Genomic DNA, 20,088 nt, shown 5'->3' on the forward strand with positions numbered 1-20,088 from the left:
GAACTTCATTTCCATGCATCATATTTTCATTGACCTTCAGGAAAACATTACCTAAGCTGAAACCAGATTAGCTTCAGAAATAGGACAGAGAATGAAATAAGATGATATCTATAAGACTGTGTCCTGATTGTTCTGAATAGAAAGCTTAGTTATATAATTTATCAGCCACACCTGGTATGTCTTGGCAGGAGAAGTCACTATCCTGCAGTGCAAGTTTACAACAGAAGTTGACTTGTCCTCTTCTGTTGTTGTCTGTTGAGGAAAATTGTGTTTGGGAAAATGATAACTACCTTTTAAAAATGTGAACAGTATTAAATGCACCATTAAATGGCCTTGCCAATCTTCTTAAATACCTGGAACAAAATTCAGGATTACACAATTTCTCACCAGGCAATCATGCTTTGCAGTCTATGTATGGTCAGATCCACAGGGAATGTGATGACCCAAAAGAGTTATTTGTATGCTTTCAGAAGCTTCCAAAATCTAATGCTTGTTGGATGAAAGTAGAATGCAGGAAGAACAAACAAAAACATTGCACTGTGTGATCGAGAACTTTATCTGTTCACTTTAGTTTTCATAGCACTCCTTATGAAAGGGAGGAAAAGATAGTTGAGATGTCAATTCAGCAAGCTTCTCAATTGCAAGAATCCTGACCAATGTAATGCATTATAATGTAGCTTTTGTATGACTTAACCCGATTATGTTTGCTGGCAGATAATGGTTGCTGGGAGTATGGATTGATGAGATGGAAATTCACATGCTAGGAAAGGTAGCGGCGAAGCTCCCAGGGGACGGGGGGGCGCAACGCACCGGGTGCACGGATTTGGGTCACGTGTGGGGCGCAAAATCCCCTGGCCCCTCCCCTTCCCCTGCACCCCCCCCCACGGCGCCCCCCCCACACACTCACTTTAGAAAACCGAGCAGGCTGGAGAACAGGCCTTCCTGCTCGGTTTTCTAAAGTAAGTGGGAGTGGGGGGGGCGCTGTGGGGGGGGCAGTGTGATTCCCATAGCCCCTGTGAGCGTGCTTTCTTACATCTTGTTTTAGGAAATGGAGAACAGGCCTTCCTGTTCTGGTGGGAACTACATTTCCTAGGAGACCCTGGGAAACGTAGTTCCCACCAGAACAGGAAGGCCTGTTCTCCAGCCTGCTCGGTTTTCTAAAGTAAGTGGGAGTGGGGGGGGGGAGGCGCCGCTGGCATGGGGGGGCACCGCGGGGAGGTGCCGTGGTGGTGGTGGGGGGAAAGCCAGAGTATGCACCAGGCGCACTCTGGCCCAGCTATGCCTCTGAGGAAAGGAATCATATGGGAAGTGTTTTCAGGCATTGAGGTCAGGCAAAACATCTTTGCCATGGGGGGACTTGTTTCTTTATGCATTTCTATGGTAGTCTTAATGTATTGTGTGTTTGAGTCAGAGTTCCAAATATATTCTGATTGGCTGTTCCTTATGGGCAGGACCTCTTTTGTTTTGTTGTTACTTATGGAACTCTTGAGCACCATAATGATTGGTGGTGATGTATTAAGGACAGAGTAATAATAATAATTTAACTATGGGTGTTGCAGATTATAACTTTATTGAGAAAATGTGCAAACTATAGATTTAGGCTGCAATCCTAAAGGCACTTTCCTGGGAATAAGCCCCATTGAATAACTTGAGATTTTCAGTAGAGCCTGTTTAGGATTGCTCCTGAGGAGATACTGGGCTGATATAACTTTTGTTCGAAAAGTCACCACCACATGAAGGCCCCTTGAAAGCAGGGAGGTTCCTTTCATTTTCCAGTAGTTTGTCAATGATAGAGCAGCTATACTCTGCCCTTAGTGAACATGGTACTCCACAGATAATGGCAGCTGCATCATGTAAAGGTTCTGTGTAGAGAACAACTGCTTTCCCAACAAAGGCTGTATGTCTAGCATAATGATGGAACTATGATACATGAGGTCATCCTTGGTCATCAGTGTTGCTCCCTTACCCCATCTTCAACTGTTTTATGACACATCAGTGCCACATTTGTTTTTTCAAAAGAAATGCTGGAAGCATTTGTTCATTAGTACTCTTACGGTGATTAATTGACGTGTATTTTGATTCTTATGTTACATAAATGTTGGCTTTTTGATCCTCCAAGCAGCCATGAGGATAAAAGTGAAAGTAAGTATTCAACATGTTTTGATAATTGCAGTGATTAATTGTTGAGATGTCTGCAAGTTGATGGAATGGTTGATTTTGTTTTTGCATTACAATTACACAAGCCCCATACAGAAGATGGAAAAATGCAGCATTTTAGGAATATTAATTTAGCAGTATTAGGACAGAATTTTTCTAGAATCTTTACTGAGGCCAGTTAACCTTAAGGTGATGATAATGATCTCCTATGAAATGTGTATAGTGTTAACTGGAACCCTCACTTCCTTCCTCCAAGCCATCTGGCCAGGAAGGCAGTTGTATCCGTTGCCTGTTAATGAAATAACCTGAAGTTTGAATTATTTCCTGAAGTGCCTGCACTGTAAAGCCATATCTCAAGAGGGAGGCACAGCCCTCTGAGTCTTCAAAGACCTTGTGGAGGCAAGAGGTATGCTTGATAAGCAATGAATTAACTTCTTACACATCTGAAGTTAAGTGTACCAGTTATGGCTAACTGCATTGTTAAATGGCCTTCAGCAGAGAACTGTTATTCTTGTCAGGGTGGAATGTTACCTCAGAGTTGTCCTATGCCTCATTACCATACTAAAATCTCCACCGTGAAGTGGCAAAAGCCCACCTCTTAATGATCATGGGATGTATGACATTCCCTGAAGTGGGTTTAACCTGTAATGCCATGCAAAAAGTTGTGTAATTAGTAGTGTAAAGAAGATTGGCATCTGTACCCCTCTTAATGCCAGAACTTTGAATGTGTCATTACTTCTGCCTTTAGTCAGAATCTATTTGTTTCTGCTGCAGCCTAAATAAATATACTTCTTGCTCTCTGGTGCCTCTAATTGGGTTCTTGGGACACCAGGGTTCTGATTCTGTGCCCTAGTGTGGCTACAGGATTTCCAACCTTTTAAAATCAACCTTTGCTCTTTCCACTTTAGTAGCAGTTCCTTCTACAGGCATTAGCTGTCATTAATGCTTATTCCTATTAAGTGAAAAGATTCCTTCCACATTAGGCTGCTATTAAAGGTGCAGGAGCTTGTTTTCTGCTTACATCATACTCTCTTCAGATACAAACAGTGCATTGTGACACTCTGAGTAGCAAGTAGATACAAGCATTAACCAGAAGATGATTACCAAATTCAAGGTCATGACAAACCTTGGCCTTGGACATCTTTGGGGTTCATGCTCCTACCTTTCCTTTCTCTATTTGCATATAGGTCTGAAAATTTCTGCTTTAAAACTAACTGTGATTTATTAGGAGCTCTAAAGCAGGAGTTGCAACAAGTTGAGGTTTATGTATTGCTTTCAAAGCATGGTTTCTAATAATTGTTTGGAGGTAAAAAATGAAGTAGGCTTACCTTACACATAGCATCTTGTTTACAAAGAACTAAAATGTTCAATGCCAAGGCATTGGATCCAGGGGAGATCAGGTGAATTCTGGAGGACAAAGAAGGAGGCAGAGAACTATAGTGCAGTTATGTAATAAATGAAACAACCTGTTATCAAGCTGAAGGAATTCACCAACATAGGTACAGATAGTCAAGCAGGTGGCTTTTTTACTAGCCGAAGAAAATTTCTCTGGAGATTCATTCCTTGTTCCTGACCCCTGGGCTGGTACTAGCAGGGGCAGGGTAACCCATGTCCCGGGTGCATGCCATTTTGTCACATGGGGGGGGCACTGGGAGCCAGCCAGGTCCCCATGCCTGGCCTCTCCTGTGGCGCAGCAACCCAGCTGGTGCCCAACGGCTCCCCCTGTGCTGGGGTGCCGCTCACCAACTGAGGTGATTGCCATGGCCGCAGGCCAGCTCCCCCCCGGGAGGCCAGGGAGGGCAGGAGACGGCCTGCCACTGTGGTGTCCACCTGGGCCACCGAGCTCCATCTCCCGTCCTCCCTGCTGGCTCCCGTAAGTGGGGTGCCAGGGCGGACGAGGCAGCCAGGCGGGAGGGGTGGCACAGGGAGCCGGTCATGCTGCTGGGTGCCATTTAAGCCCGGTATGCCACTGGATACCTAAAATCATGCCTAAAATCACATGAACTTCTGGAAAGAGCTCTCCCTTCTTCTTCCAGCAAAAGAGGAGAGACAGATACACAGACACAGATAGACTGCACAGATACCCAGACTGAACACTTGCATAAATACAGTTTACTGTTCCTATATTTAGTGTAAATTCATTAGTTATCCAGTAAATTTCTACAAAACAACACACTCACATCTCTGTTATATTATTTACTTGGCTAATTCATTGCAATGCAACACTCTTGTTATACCAAGATGGCCCAGGATTAAACCAGTTCCCTGATCATTGGGCATACTGAGGGAAGATACCATACTTAAAATGGCTTCCAAAATGGTATCTTAAGAAAACTCAGCAATGAAGGAATAAGAGGGGAAGTCCTCCTATGGATTAAAAACTGGTTGAGGAACAGGAAGCAAAGGGTGGGTGTAAATGGGAAGTTCTCACAATGGAGAGATGTAGGGAGTGGTGTCCCCAAAGATCCGTTTTGGGACCAGTGTTCTTTAACCTATTCATAAATGACCTGGAAGTAGGGGTGGGTAGCGTGGTGGCCAAGTTCTATGTGATGATAACCGAAATACCTTTGGAAGTTGTGGTGGTAGAAACCAAAGCAAAGCGATTGGCGTAAGAGCATTCCTAAGTGAACCCTTTGGATAAATTAGGTGAGTGGGCTAAGAAACGGCAAATGCAGTTCAATGTAGCAAAATGCAAAGTGATGCACATAGAAGCAAAAAATCCGAACTTCACATACATGCTACAGGGGTCAGTGGTATCAGTTACAGACCAGGAAAGGGATTTGGGCGTCTTAGTTGATAGTTCCATGGGAATGTCAACTCAATGCATGGCAGCTGTGAAAAAGGCAAACTCTATGCTGGGGATAATTAGGAAAGGAATTAATAATAAAACTGCAAAGATTGTCATGCCCTTATCTAAAGCAGTGGTGCAACCACACTTGGAGGACTGTGTTCATTCTGGTTGCCACATCTCAAAAAGAATATCGAAGAGATTTTAAAAAGTGCAGAGAAGGGCAACGAGGATGATTGAGGGATTGGAGCACCTTCCTTATGTGGAGAAGCTGCAGTGTTTGGGACTTTTTAGTTTGAAGAGGAGACATCTGAGGGGGGATATGATTGAAGTCTATAAAATTCATGCATGTGGATAGAGAAATGCTGACAGAGAGAAATTTTTTCTCTCTCTTTCCTCACAATACTGTAGAACCAGGGGCATTCATTGAAAAATGCTGGGAGAAGGAATTCACGACGCTAGTAAAAGGAAACATTTCTTCACAATAACAATGTGTGTGATTGGTGTTTGGAATATGCTGCCACAGGAGGTGGTGATGGCCACTAACCTGGATAGCTTTAAAAGGGGCTTGGACAAATTTATGGAGGAGAAGTTGATCTATGGCTACCAATCTTGATCCTCCTTGATCTGAGATTGCAAATGCCTTAGCAGACCAGGTGCTCGGGAGCAGCAGCAGCAGAAGGCCATTGCTTTCACATCCTGCATGTGAGCTCCCAAAGGCATCTGGTGGGCCAGGGCGAGTAGCAGAGAGCTGGACTAGATGGATTCTGGTCTGATCCAGCAGGCTTGTTCTTATGTTATCTCTTGCCAGAATTGTACTTGAGACAGGACAAAGTGCCTCCAGACGGAGAAGGCTGGCTTACGCCCCAGGGGCTCGGCTGTCAGCCTAACCTTACCAATTCATGCAGTACATCCTTAACTATCTGTGTTAAAGAACTTCTTCCTAACAAAGAAAGATCCTCAACTTGGGCCTCAATGTCTTGGGAGAGGGTGGACCAGTGAGGCCTTGAGTGGCGATTCATAACAATGCTGGCGCTATTTCCCTAGGTGAACTGTCAGCTGTATGCTTGGCTGCTTTCCTTTTGGTTTAGCCCACCTGAAGACAAAAGCAAAAAAAGAATTTTTGTTTCTGAGGAAGACTCTTCAAAAATTCTACTTTACGTACAAAGTATTCAAATAGTGGATTTATACATTTTGGGGATTCAATTACATGGAACTTGATCCTCACACCAGTTGAGCCTGAGAGGTCTTTGCCAATTATTTCCTATTTTTGGTTTCATTGGATTACATTTATGAGAAGGACTACCTTACATCTTTGTTGTATTTACTATAGAATAACAGTATGGATATTCAATGAAACCTGGACTTTCAACTATAATTGTATTGTATGAACTTCCTATGCATGATTTGTTCACTGTGCTGATTAATATAAATGCATATAGGGATTTGGATCCCAAGGATAATTTGGTTACTACACTTTTATTGCCTCAGCCTGGATGCTGCACGTTGTCTTATATTTACGTTTGTACGTGGCACTCCCATCTTTTGTTATTGGTTTGTGTAGGATTCAGGAAATTCCAGAGGTAGCACTGATACCACCATATCAGAATAATTGCCCATGCAAAGTTCATGGCACCTGCCGAATAAATCAGGGCATTCACCTTCCTCCCTTCCTTGTCCATCAGTGTGAACACCATTCTGGACATGGTATTTAAGGGCGCTTCTTTCCCACTAGTGAATTAGGGGAAGGGTTGTGATAAAAGCAACTATCAGCAGAGCCAGCAGGTTTGTATAACATTTCGATTTTCCTGGGGGAGGCCGACCTCAGGTGGGTCTCTCTCCAACATCCATCACAATGGAAAGGATCCTTATGACAAGCACCAGCTTCACCTGTGAAGTGCCTCCTTGTCACAAATGACCCTCCCTGGATCAGCTGATTTAGGCATGGAATGGACATAGGAGATGTTAAAAGACTTTGTCCTGCGAATCAGCTTGTCCATATACTGCTTGCAGACCATTGGGGAAGTAATCCACCAGTGTGCACTCTCCAGGGAGACACCATCTGTGGCAATGAGTCAGAGTCTCTTTCCAAATCCCTCTCCAAATAAAAAATGTACAGGATAGCCGATGGCACAGATCGAGAAGAAGGCTGACTGGAGTGCAACCTGTCAAGCTTCCTAGCTGCCTGCCCACCGTGGTTTTCCTCTGTTCTTGCTGAATTTGATGAAAGAGCATTTCAGCCGTAGGCCAAGATGGCATGATGCTATTCAGGCCAGTATAAGGCAACCTCCCAGGGGGGTTGCAGAACAGTCTGCACTCCAGAGGTTGCTACAGCCAAGTCCTTTGGCTCATCCGAAGAGGACAGACAGACATTGACCAGGGAAGGTGACAGAAAGTGCAGGCTTTCCCTCGTTCCTCATTTCTGAGGAGGAAGCAGTCAATTGCTGTGGAAGAACAAAAATGCTGCTCAGGTGAGCACCCCCTGCCTGTATTCTGGGGTCGATCCATCACCAGAGAAGAGGACCAGCTATGACATGTCAGTGTTGAGGACCTCCGTAAGGGAAGTGATCTAGGGACTTTTAGAAGAACAGACTCTATCCTGAAGGAGAAAATTGTTCTCTTTAGACAAACCCTCCAGGTCCTTCATCTCCTTTGTAACCTTCTTAGAAGGCAGTGAGGAGGCTGAGTGAGGGGTCACTACAATAACTTTCCATACTTGGCCACTTCAAGGCAAACGGTGTGATCTTGCCTTGCTTTAGGTATATAAAGGACATATGCTCTACAAGAAGAGAAAATGTGCCCCTTGCACAAATACATCAGGCAAACATTATGCTTGCCCGAGACCTGTTAGGGCCACATGATTGGCAGGCCTTGAAAAGTGCCATTTCGCCAGTTGACACTAGAAAGAAAGAAAAACAGGTCTGACTAGCCTGAATATAAAAATGGCAAAAACCAGTCCTAAACTGACTTCTGTAAGGTTGTGTTTTGATGTGTGTTTCTTTCCAGCCAGCTTGGCCTTGGCACATTCCACGGTCTGGGCTGTGTGCCCGGGATAACTGCTGAAGTTAACCTTGCTGTCTGCGCTTATCATATATATGTTTGAAGCTTGCCTTTTCCTATCGTGGGAATTGTATTGGGGGGTTCGGGGAGGAGCTGTTTTGCCCGTAAAAGAGGCCGCCTAGCCTGGGAACAGTCAGAATCTGCATCCCGTGTATGTGACTCCAGAAGTTTATGAAATAAAGAACTATTCCAAGTTGCTTATTTTCGGGTCCTTCGAGGTTCCTTACATTATGCAGATTCTGACTGTTCCCAGGCTAGGCGGCCTCTTTCAGCCCAATGTGACTGGGAACAAGAGCGTGAGGCCCTTGAGAGAGAGCGCGAAGCCTTCGAACTGGAACGTGAGCAACAACGTCAAGAATTCGAATTGGAACTGGCACGAGAAAAAGATGTCCTCCGACAACGATACCTTCAGGATATTACGGTCCATGATAAAGTGATGGAACAATCCAGGCTCGAACTCCAACGCCAGCGGGAGTGTTTAAAAGCTCTTGAAACTCAAGGGGAGGCCGAATCTGCAGTCCAAAAGGCCGAGGGTGCCAGAATTCAACGCGAAAAAGATGCTTTGGATTACAGGCAGGAGGCCCTCACCCGCAGAGAAAGAGAATTGGCAGCGAGAGAAGCGATGGTCCAGAGAGACGGTGGAGTGCCCCAAGCCGCTCCAACTCGGGCCGACGGCGCAACAAGACCTTCACTCCTCCGCCGCTTCCTGGTTTGCGTGCAGCAGCGCCCCCAACAGGTAGCAGTAGCCCTCGCCACATAAGAGTGATTCCTCCAGCACAACCGCCACCACCGCCAGTCCGAGCTCCTGTTCCCGTCTCCGCACCCCAAGGGGCACCGGCAGCTGGTAGAGGCTACCCGCGACCCCATATCCCGGCACGTTTTGAGGGGACCGCTTCTAAGTTACCGTATTTCATACTACAATTGGATGGCCACATGCTAGAATTCGATGATCTTAATCGCTCGGAAGTGGAGAAAGTTTGAGATATCGGATCTGTGCTGGATGGGGATGCGGCAGAATGGTTTGTGGAATTGCATGAATTGGGGAGGGGGCCCGAGCTCCAAACCGTGGCAGCTTTACTTCAGGGACTCAGACTTCGTTTCCAGGATCCGGAGAAGGTGAACAAGGCGATTAAGACTATTAAAACCATTAAGCAAGGTAACAGATCCTTTGCAGTTTTCGCTCAAGAATTCCGTTTGGCAGCGAGTAAACTACCTGACTGGCCTGAGAGCATTAGCCGTGAATATTTCCACGAATGGCAGTAGACTCCTGATATTTAGCACTCTGGGCAGTCATGCATCGCGCAACCGCCACACATGTTCATCAGCAGAAAGAGTGGATTGAAGTGGGAAACATCACTGGCTAACTCCGCCTCTACCCGGTCCAAAGCAGGAAAACTGGGTAGGAAATTTAAGCCCGCTGCCAAACTCTGCCACTTAGCCAAGGCTCCAAGAAAACGGGAGGGGGGCCGTCAGCTGTCAGAAGTCCACATCGATTGTCGCCACGCTTCGGGATTATGCCTGTATTATGGAGGTCTCTGGCCATATAGGGCAGCCAATTGCCCAAAGAAACAGAAAGCCCCCACTCCAGCCCCTCGCAAGTCAACAGCACAAACTCCACGCAAACCGGGACTTAAAAGAGCGTCACAAGCCGTGTTCGATGATGACCCGGGGGAACATGATGACACCGAGCCTGAAGGAGTAAGCCTTTCATCAGCCCCTATGGAGGAGAACCCGGCTCCAGTCGTGGTGAGTGAAGGGGTGCCCTCGCATAACGAGCCACAATGACCTAGACCTTGGCTAATATGTCCAAACACAACACTGATATTAGCACGCATGCGGATTCTAGTCGCTCCCACTGTCTTCAAAGCAGAGGCCCCAAGTTACTGAGCACCTAGGCTCGAGCGTATTGCATTCGGCCAAACTCCATCCCATTCACCCAAATGGATGGTGCAGTCCTGTTAGGGCAAATCTGAAGGCCCGGCAGCATTCAGGAACCCAGCCAGTGCTCCCACGCTGCAGCAAGAGTCAACACCGGGAGAAACGAAGCCTCCATCCTGGCTCCAGTCAGCTGTTCAAAACATCCCATCGTAGCAGTTGGGTATGCCCTGTTACTTCCTCCCCACGAACTCCAGTCTGCCATTCTTCTGGGAGCAGTGCATCGTGCCCCTGCTTCTCACAGACCCCCCTTGTGGGGATCAAGAGGATGAGGGTGTCCCACCGGAAGACCCTACTGAAATTTGGGATGGCCCCCAAGCCACCCTGGCTCTCGATGTTACTCCTGGCTCCCGACTTGACCTGTAAATCCTGCTCTCTATTGGGACTTGTCCAAAGTTTTTCAAGAACAGGAGTGTGGACAGTTAAGCACTCTCCCCCGATCGGGACATTGTACTGTAAAATCCTCTTGGTCCCTAAACACAACTCCCTAAGGGTAGAATAATATATCGAATGAGTCCCACTGAAGAGAGGGGAGCTTCGTGCCTTCCTGGACATGCACCTGGCTCGGGGATTTATTTGTCGGGCCACCACGGGCATAGCCTACGCAGCCCCAGTTCTTTTTGTAAAAAAAAAAGATGGGTTCTCTAAGGCATGTAGTAACTTCAATATCGGGGATTAAATGTGCTGTTCATCTCCAATAAATACCCTTTGCCCTGGATCAAGGATCTCCCCGATGCGTTGGGGAGTTATTTTCACAAACCCTGATTTGGTACCTAAGCATATTATCGAGTGAGGATCGCTGAAGGTTTTGAGCATTTAACGGCATTTAATACTAAATTTGGTCAATATGAATATCTTGTAATGCCTTTTGGGTTATCAGGGGCCCCAGGGGCTTTCATGTCACTCATCAATGACGTATTACAAGAATTTTTGTTTAACAGAGTAATGGTGTATTTAGATGACGTTCTCATATATTCCCAATCGGAGGAAGAGCAATGCCTGCCTGGTCAGGAACAGTGTTACAACGGCTCCTCGATAACTCTCTGTTCGTGAAGCTGTCTAAATGTGCCTTCCACCAGACTTCCCTGGACTACTTAGGTTATCGGATCTCACCAGAGGGCCTGGAAATGGATCCAGCCAAAGTAGCCACAGTTGTTAATTGGCCCGTTCCATCAACCCGCAAAGAGCTTCAATCCTTTCTCAGTTTCGCCAATTTCTATCGGGACTTTATCCCTCAATTCGCCAAAATTGCCTTACCCCTCACTGACTTGCTCCGCACGAAGGGAAAGGGTCCTCAGGCATCCAAACCCGGGGCTTCCCTCCCCTGGTCCCCAGAGTGTCAGGAATCTTTCCAATCGCTTAAATCAGCTTTCACTACAGAACCTGTCTTGAAGCACCCGGACCCCTCCTTGCCTTTCGTCGTGCATGTCGACGCTTCGGACAAAGCTTTAGGAGCAGCCCTGTTGCAGAGAAATAAAGATAATAAACTGGTTCCATGTGCTTACTTATCGAAAAAATTCTCTGTTCCAGAACTCAACTGGACCATCGGTGACAAGGAAACGGCTGCTATTAAGGAGGCTTAGTACGTGGCGACATTGGTTGGAAGGAGCTTCGCGCCCCTTCCAAGTCTGGTCTGATCATAAAAACCTGGCAGCACTTTCTACGCCGCTCAAAATGTCAGCTAAACAGTTAAGGTGGGCGGATTTCTTCTCCAGGTTTGCCTTCACAGTCCATTTTTTCCCAGGCAAGAGCAATAAGTTAGCAGACACATTATCCCGCCTGCCCAAGGGGGCGGACACGTCCTTACGTGCTATTCCACGTACCATTCTCTCGCCCTCACAATTGGGATTGGCGGTCACCCGATCCCAAACATCCGCTCCCACCACCTTACCCCCACCGGGCGTTTCAGAAGTCGTCTCGCCATTCCTACGCCAATTAGAGGAGGTGGGGCGACAGGACGTCCCAACGGGGGAATCTGACCCCCTCCTACAATTGAAGGGGGGAGTTTGGAGGAGAGGAGATCGCTGGTAATGTTCCCACGACATCTGGCTGCAAGCAGGTCCTGATATGGCTCATTTTGGGGTAAGCAGGACATTTCAGATTTTTAAAAACGCTCCACTTGGCGTTCAAGACGGTAATTCTTTGGTGTATGCATCATGCGCAAAGACATTGAAGCCAGAGTATTCGCTGGCTGCCCAGTGTAAGCTGAAGCCAAACCTATTCCAGTAAACCCCAAGGGTTGCTGTGTCCCATCCCTCCAGCATCCAAACCCTGGCAAGTGATTCTCCATGGATTTCTATCACGGGATCTCCCTGAGCGCCATGGCCACCGCTTGTGGGTGGTGGTGGATTTGTTTTCGAGCCAGGCGCTACTTATTCCATGCCCTACCATTCCCTCGGCGCCCAAGTTAGTAAAATGGTTCATTCAACATATCTATCGCTTTGCACTCCTCGCCTGAAAGAGTAGACTTCCTTCACCGCTGCCCCCAGTTCATATATCTAAGTTTTGGAAAGGTGCATTCCTGGAGATTCTGGGCACCGCTTCAGCTGTCGCTGCCCCCCTTACCACGCAAGTAAAAGTGACGGCTGTATGCGTTTTGCACTCTAACAGAACCCTGGAAGGTACCTGCGCTGTTGCTACTCAACTTGTCTATCAAGATAACTGGTCCGAAGCTAATGCCCTCGGTTAAATACTTATACAATGTGCAGTTCATAGTAGTACCAAACAAACCCCTTTTGAAGCGGTACACGCTTCAGCAATTACCCTCCCCTGCCTCAACTCCCAGACCATGCGTTGCAGCCACTTTGGGATTTAAAGCGACTGGATCTAGTCCCTAAATTTTAGGGCAGGAGGCACTTAAAACCCAAGCAGACAAACATCGGACTTATTTTCCTTTGCAAAATTGTATATGCAATTGCCTGTCCGCTTTTGAAAACCTTAGGGACGTGCACAAATATTCCAAGCTAGGCAAGAAATTCATAGGTCCTTTCCGGATTACCCAAGTGATCAATGATGCACGCCTCTGCTGAACTGCCAAATTTTGAGAGTAATATCTACCCTGTTTTTTCTATTCGTTTTAGCTTACTTCCAAGCTGGCTCCAGATTCACCAGTACCTTTGGCACGACCAAACGGAGGTGCCCTGCCCAGTGATTATTGGACGGCCACAAGCATTACACAGTCTGCTGCTATTCTGGACTCTGCGCCCTCGCAAGCGCTTGCAATATTTGGCTTCGTGGGTAGGGTATCCTTCGGGCCATAATCAATGGATTTATGTTGAAAATATTGATGCCCCCTCAATGATTCCTGCTTTTCACAGTCTCTTTTCCCACATGCCGGTGTGGGGAGTAAAGCTTTCTTAGGGGAGGCGGAGTGTAATGCCGTGCTTGACGTGCTCTTTCCTGCGTGCTTGGCCCGGCAACATTCCCCACCGCCTGGGCTAAAAGCCCGTGGATAACTTCTGAAGTTAACCTTGCTGTCAGCGCTTCGTCACATATATGTTTTGTGCTTGCCCTTTCCTATTGTGTGTTCTGTGTCAGGGGGTTCCAGGAGGAGCTGTTTCTGTCTGGGTAAAAGAGGCCGCCTAGCCTGGGAACAGTCAGAATCTGCATCCTGTGTATGTGACTCCAGAAGTTTATGAAATAAAGAACTATTCCAAGTTGCTTATTTTCGGGTTTTTTGAGGTTCCTTACAACTACACTGAAATAAAGCAGTATTAAATGTGAAAAACAAGAACTATGACGAAAACAAGAACAAGAACAAGAACAAAAACAAGAACTATGCGACTCAAGGTTTTACGATTTCTAGTATTGCTCATGTTAAACAACTTCACGGCTCATGTTTGAGTAGACCAGTTAGTCTTTACCCTACGTTCCTTGTGCCTCCAGGGTTTCATCCTCTTGACAGACCTCATCTGATCTCAGTGAACAAAACAACACCTAATAGTAGCTGATGAGTAGGATGTTTACAGATGAAACTGAAGGTGTGCAGTGGAAAAAAATGAATGAAATAAGAATGGAAAAGATGTATTGTGGTCCATTTTTCAAAACTAGTCTGTTAAATGTTGGCATTTTGTCACAGAAATTAGTTCCCAGGGCCCCAAAAGAGCCATTTTCCCTACTATTTGTCCTGAAACATAAACTGAGAAATCTGTACAACTGTATCAAGCCTTTCTACACTCCAAAGGGACTACGGATCACATTGTTGTGTTTGACTTGGCTAATTAGCATGCTGCAATTCTCCACAGGTCCCAAAGATGCACGATTTGTTTGGAAGAAGAATGGGCAGACTATAGCAGGTGTGAAGGAACAGTTCCATGCTCTGGCAGATGGCCGAATGCATCTTCTAAGCTGGGTGACTGACGCTATAGCACAAGATTCAGAGTATTGCTGCCTGGTGGTCTCCAAAGCTGGAAGCGGAATATCAAAAGTGGTCATCAGTGTAGAAGGTAACAGTGTAATGCTGTAAAGAGTCACAACTTGTACAGCTTATTACTGGTAGTCAGAAGACCTTCAGAATTTGTGATGCTGTCAAAGCAGCCAGAGGTCAAAAGAAGTGGCATATATAAAATTGCTTGTACTCTACTAACCAAAATTGGCTCGCTACATAGCAATAGAATATCATATCAGTGATACTAAATCTGACACTATCATTTAACTATTCCCCATAGGTCAGCCAAGGCTCACCTGTGTTAGCCGCAGCTGATTTCCAAGTTACAGTGTAGCGCTAGACCCTCAAGCCAAGGGATTTACTGGGTCTCACATGATAGGTACATCCTAGCCTAGATTAAGTCCTGGCCTGGTTTTAGACATTTGTCAATGGCTTGTAAACCTGGAGCCCATAGGTCAGGTCTACTGTCCATTTTCAGTGCTCCCTAGCCAGGCCTTGAGGCCTTTAAAGTTTAGAGGGGCATTTTCTCTTTCTCATAGAAACCAAGTTTAATACCCACAGAAATAACGGCCCTTTAATGTTGAAAGGGTCAGTGCTCCCTCCTCTCAAGCCCCCCCCCCCCCCCGCTTCCTCAATAAAATTACCAGTATTATTGGGAGTGGTAATAATGGAATCAGAAATGCCAGGGAAGCAGAAGTGGTATCTGATACTGCCAATTTGATCCCTGAAATATTGGGCAATTTATTGGACTGACATATCCCATTGCACACCCTATATACAATCTAAAGCACTGGAGCAAATTGGTGGTTTTATTCTCCATACATGCACAGCTCTAACACAGGAGGCAGAAACCATTCTGCATTATTTCCACGTATCTTCCACTCATTTCAATGCTTTCAGAGCAGCAACACTAGGTAGAATATGTTTTCTGGGTGTGAAATGTTTAGAATGTTGCAATGAAACATATTCTCATAATTGGTATCAGCTCTTGCTACTGAGTTTTTAAGTTTAGTATCTGAAACAGACCGGTTTTCATAAGAGAGCTAATCAGTACATAACTCAGAACACTTTTTTTAAAATCCAGTGTATGAATGCTTAACAGCAAATGTGTTCATTCATTTCTATCCCTGTTTCCGCTTTGTTTGCAGGCAGAGATCAGGATGGCTGGCCAGGAGAGTTTGCTAGCTGGAAAAGTGTCATCAGTGAGCATGACAAAATGATGGAGAGTTGGAAAAAAACATGGGTCAGTAACACAGGACATTTCTGTTTGGTTAGTGAGAGAAATCCAGGCAGCCTTTCCTGTTTGGGCTACTGGCAAGATGTAAAAAAGGTGGGAGAGGTTTTATTCAGAACTGGTCCTTGGCATTTTAGCATCATAGCTCAAATATATTACAATGGTACATGCCACTATGACTCTCAATGGATCCAGCTCCTGGTCTATCTGTTGATGAGCAGCCAAACAGCCCCAGATGTCCTGGCCAGTTGTTTGGCGGCTGTGATGAAATGATTGAAGCTAAATCCATTGAAGATGGAGGTCCTGGGTTGAAGGGATATGAGGGAAGTTGGACATCTTTCAGCTCGAGTGTAACTTACCCCAGCACCTACCAACAGGATTTTAGGAGTGACTTTTGATGCCTCCTAATCAATGGAGGATCAGGCTGCAAAAGGGGCCAAGCTGGCTTTTTATTTAACCTCTGCCAGGCCACGCTAGTGGCCCTCTACTTGTCCCATTCTGACTTGGCCACAGTGATCCATGCAATGGTCACTTCAAGACTAGATGACTGTAACTTGCTCTCAATGCTGGCCTACCCTTGAGTCTAATCAGAAATTCGAACTGGTACAAAGTGTGGGTGCACAGGTCCTTACTGGGACACCGTGCAAGCACACATACATCCAATGCTGCATCAGCTGCATTGATTGACAGTGGAATACCAAATCAGATTCAAGGTTCTGGCTTTAACCTTTAAGGCCCTGAGTGGTCTGGGGGCACCATATCATTGGAACCAAATACACTCTCCACATACACTCCCCAGAGAGCTTCGTGTTCTGCCAATGCCAACTTGTTGGTTGTCCCTGGCTCTAAGGTTATCTGGCTGTCTTCAACCAGGACCAGATACTTTTTGGCCTTGGCCCCAGCCTGGTGGGAGCATTGTGTCTAATGAGACCCAGGACCTGCAGGGTCTCTCATAGTTCTGCAAGGCCTGTAAGACAGAGCTGTTCCACCAGGACTTTGGTTGAGGGCAGCAACGGTATTCCATCTGGCTGGCCTCATTTCTCTCCCTCCCTCCTCTTTCCCTTTTATCCACTTTATGTGGATTCTGTAGTGGTTTATTAATTCCAATCCTAATTCGGGGGGGGGGGGGGGGTTGGAGCCAGAGTTTTATAGCTTTATAATTGGTATTTTAATGATAGCTGATCAGAACTTTAATTGTATTATTGTTGTAAGCTACCCAAAGCCCAAAAGGGGAAGGGTGGCCTAGAAGTCCAATAAATAAATAAGTACATAATTATTCATCCTTGCAAATAATCAGCATTTTGTTAGATGAATCTTGACACAAAATCTACATCATCCCATGACCCATTTCCACATTTGCTCTTGCCATCTGGAATCTGTTGCTTGTCTCCATCCAATATGTTCTGGTTCTCGCCCTGAACAGATGATTACAAGGTTACCTGTATACAGAGCCACCCAGGCTTTGCATTTCTTTGGTCACACAAACACCACTATCTTTGTTCTCTGACCTGTAAGCCTCTTGGCCAGAAGTTGTAAATAACCACAGCAATCCTGAAATAGGAAATTGTTTTGTAACCGTTGTCTCATAGTGTAAGTCAAACAGGAGTCCAGTAGTACCTTAAAGATTAGCAAAATGTATTCCAGTTTAAGATTTTGCGAGTAACTGCTTCATGAAATGCTTGAAGCATCTATCCAAAGCAGCTAAATTTATACTTAAGAGTTCAAAGAGAAAAGGAACAGTGTTCATCAGTTGTCCTGAGTTTTAATGAATTGGAAAGAGCAACAGTGGCAGCAGTGAGGCAGATGTAATTTGATTCCTGCAGTACAAGTTCAGGAGACTGTGCAAACTCTGATCAGAAACACATCAAGCAGGATACGGAAGTCTGAATGAACTAGAGAGAGACTATTATAAGCCAGTAACAATACTTAATATTGATGCAGCGGATTAAAGAACCTGTTTGTGTTTCATCATTCTTCAGGAACGCTGCAACACGAAAGACAAGGTGGAAGGAGCACAGAGAGAGCAAGGAAAAGTCTGGGAACACTTTGAAGGCTGATCATCCTATGAAAGAGAGACTGGGTAGAAGGTCATTCAACTGCACTCAGACTGGAAGAATCTGGGGGAAGTGGAAACAGAAGACCTCTCCTGTTCTAAATAACATGATCTAGGCTGCCAACTTGAACAACCACGTGCTGCCCTTGAAAATTAATCATTTTTCAGTGTTGCAAAGAACTCATCCTCCCAAAAGGAGGTGGAATATTGTGAGACTTGTATTGGTAGGTTGTGATGTGTTTGTTACCTGTAGAGTCTGGATATTTCGTGACCACCGCCTCTGCTAGTGGTGGCTGAAAGGCAACATGAATTGCACCAGTGGTTACACTGATGAAAATACTATGCAGATTGTTTACTTCTAAGCAAGTGCTTAAGGATGGCTTTTTCCCACTCTTGGTCCTCTTTATTCGTTTTCAACAGCATTCCTTCTGAGGCCAGTGCACTCTAGATCAAACACAGGCACATTAATAGGTGCACACAGTCTGATGTCCAGAGTTATTCTGGTGCCACACTTTTATTATAAATGGCATTGTGTATGGAATGAGCTCAGTTAACTGAAAAGTACAGAAATGCCAATCAAAACCCCGTGAGATTCCTCACTGGCTGCAAAATTTCCAATTTTGTTTAAAGACCATGATATTTAAAGGTGAAGATTGTCTATGATTACTCAGACTTTCTTCTGTCACATGGTAAAGATAGGTGCCAGCCAACTCTGCATAATGAAGGCTACACATGTAAAGCAAAACCACTACACCCAAATTGCTTTTAAATCACCTCAAAGCATTCAGCATAAGAGATGCCAAAAATGTAAAAGTGATTTAGCTTGCAAGTGTGTTTCTCATAACTGGCTGGAACACAGTCCTCTCAATACAGTGCAGCAAATAATTAGATCTCCAGTGAAGATCTGCTTTCCATTTATGATTATTTTATGTTTTGCTAGCTTAAATCACTGTATATCAGTCAGTCCAAAGGCTGTATAGAGCAGACAGCAAGATCACTACTTCCTCCCAATGGTGCTGCTTATACATCTTATCTCACCATAACACTAAAGACCACTAGTTGATGATATATAATAAAACAGCCAGACATGCATGCCAGGCCTAGTTACTTCCCGATGTTCCTCCTCCTGATTTTAAAACAGACTGCTTTACATCAGTATGCTATTAAACTATGAACAACCAAAACTGCTTCACATTCAAGACCCACACCTCCCCTCTGCATACAAGTTAGGCCTATTATACAAACCTTGTCTTATACATAACAAGGTCAATTAAATTGGCATGAGAATGCCATTAGCATAACATAGAGTTATTCTGTCCCTCCATTTGGGACATATTTTTATACTTAATTCTGAATATGACTTTAGACCATAGACCAAAATAGTCACATAATAAAATCATGCACAAATGGGAATTTTTTTCTGTGACCATAGGGGAACTCCCAGACTTGCAAAAAAAAGTAGTAAAGCAAAAACAAAAAAGGGAGGTTTTTTTTAAAAAAAAACCCAAATAGTTACCATTAAAGAAAAATGACATTTCATACTGCTGTGTCACAAGATCTCAGCCAACTTTCCAGAAGTTGCTAAGCACCCCAATTCCCAGGGCCACTGCGGGAGGACAGCACTGGGAAGGGGAAAGGCAGCAGGGGGAGGGTCAGCAGTTGCCAGTGGAACCAAATGCTCACTGCTGCTGGAAAGGGAAGGCTGGCGTTGATTCCAATGCCAGCAAACAGGGGGAGGGGGAAGAAAGGACAATGCAGCCAGAAGGTGGCAGCAGGGGGTGCTTTCTGTTTCAAGGTTCTCCATACTACTACTGGCCAGCTGATTGGGGCTCTGGGCTTGGAACAGAATGCTGACCACTGGCAGGCAGTGGCTGGAAGTAAGAAACTAGGAAGAGAAATCACATCCAGCACCCTTTCTGCTGCTATCCTCCTCCTCACTTAGCTGCCAGTTGCGACACTCCTGTGCTTTCTACAAAGCTGTGAAGAACAAACTAGTCAGACGACTGTTGAGCAAGAACACGGCAGGGGGCCTGAATAGAGACAGGGATGTAGAGTGTCAGCTTTAAGAGGGCCAGTAGTAAAACATGATGTTTTAACAGCTCCCTTAGATGGGACTCCTTCCTCAGCTGGTGATCAACTATCCTCTCGCACAGAGGATACTCCTCAGGGAGATGGGGGGTCCTTGTAGTAGGTGATTCGATCATTAGGAATATTGGAGTTAGGTTTGTGAGAGGCGTGATGACCACATGGTGACTTGCCTGCCTGGTGCAAAGGTTGCTGATGTCATGCTTCATCTAGTAGGCTGATAGACTGTGCTGGGGTGGAATAAGCAGTTGTGGTCCACATTGGCACCAACGACATTGGGAAATGTAGCCGGGAGGTTCTGGAGGCTAAATTTAGGTTGCTAGGTAATAGGTTGAAGTACAGGACCCCCAAGGTGGCATTCTCAGAAATGCTACCTGTTCCACGCGCAG

At 45.5% G+C, this 20,088-nt stretch overlaps 1 protein-coding gene across 1 annotated transcript in view; it reads left to right on the plus strand.

Annotated features, from left to right (window-relative positions):
• The window catches only part of SEMA4D (semaphorin 4D), a 140,218-nt gene extending 121,138 nt beyond the window's left edge, over positions 1–19,080 (plus strand). Inside the window, exons 17-19 of the mRNA XM_048503037.1 lie at positions 14,185–14,385; positions 15,476–15,570; positions 17,541–19,080. Of these exons, the coding sequence (XP_048358994.1) occupies positions 14,185–14,385; positions 15,476–15,570; positions 17,541–17,618 (374 nt within the window). The 3' untranslated portion in view covers positions 17,619–19,080. The remainder of the gene's footprint in view (positions 1–14,184; positions 14,386–15,475; positions 15,571–17,540) is intronic.
• Positions 19,081–20,088: the final 1,008 nt, after the last annotated feature.

Source organism: Sphaerodactylus townsendi, linkage group LG07, assembly GCF_021028975.2.
Source record: "Sphaerodactylus townsendi isolate TG3544 linkage group LG07, MPM_Stown_v2.3, whole genome shotgun sequence".
NCBI classification, from domain to species: Eukaryota; Metazoa; Chordata; class Lepidosauria; order Squamata; family Sphaerodactylidae; genus Sphaerodactylus; species Sphaerodactylus townsendi.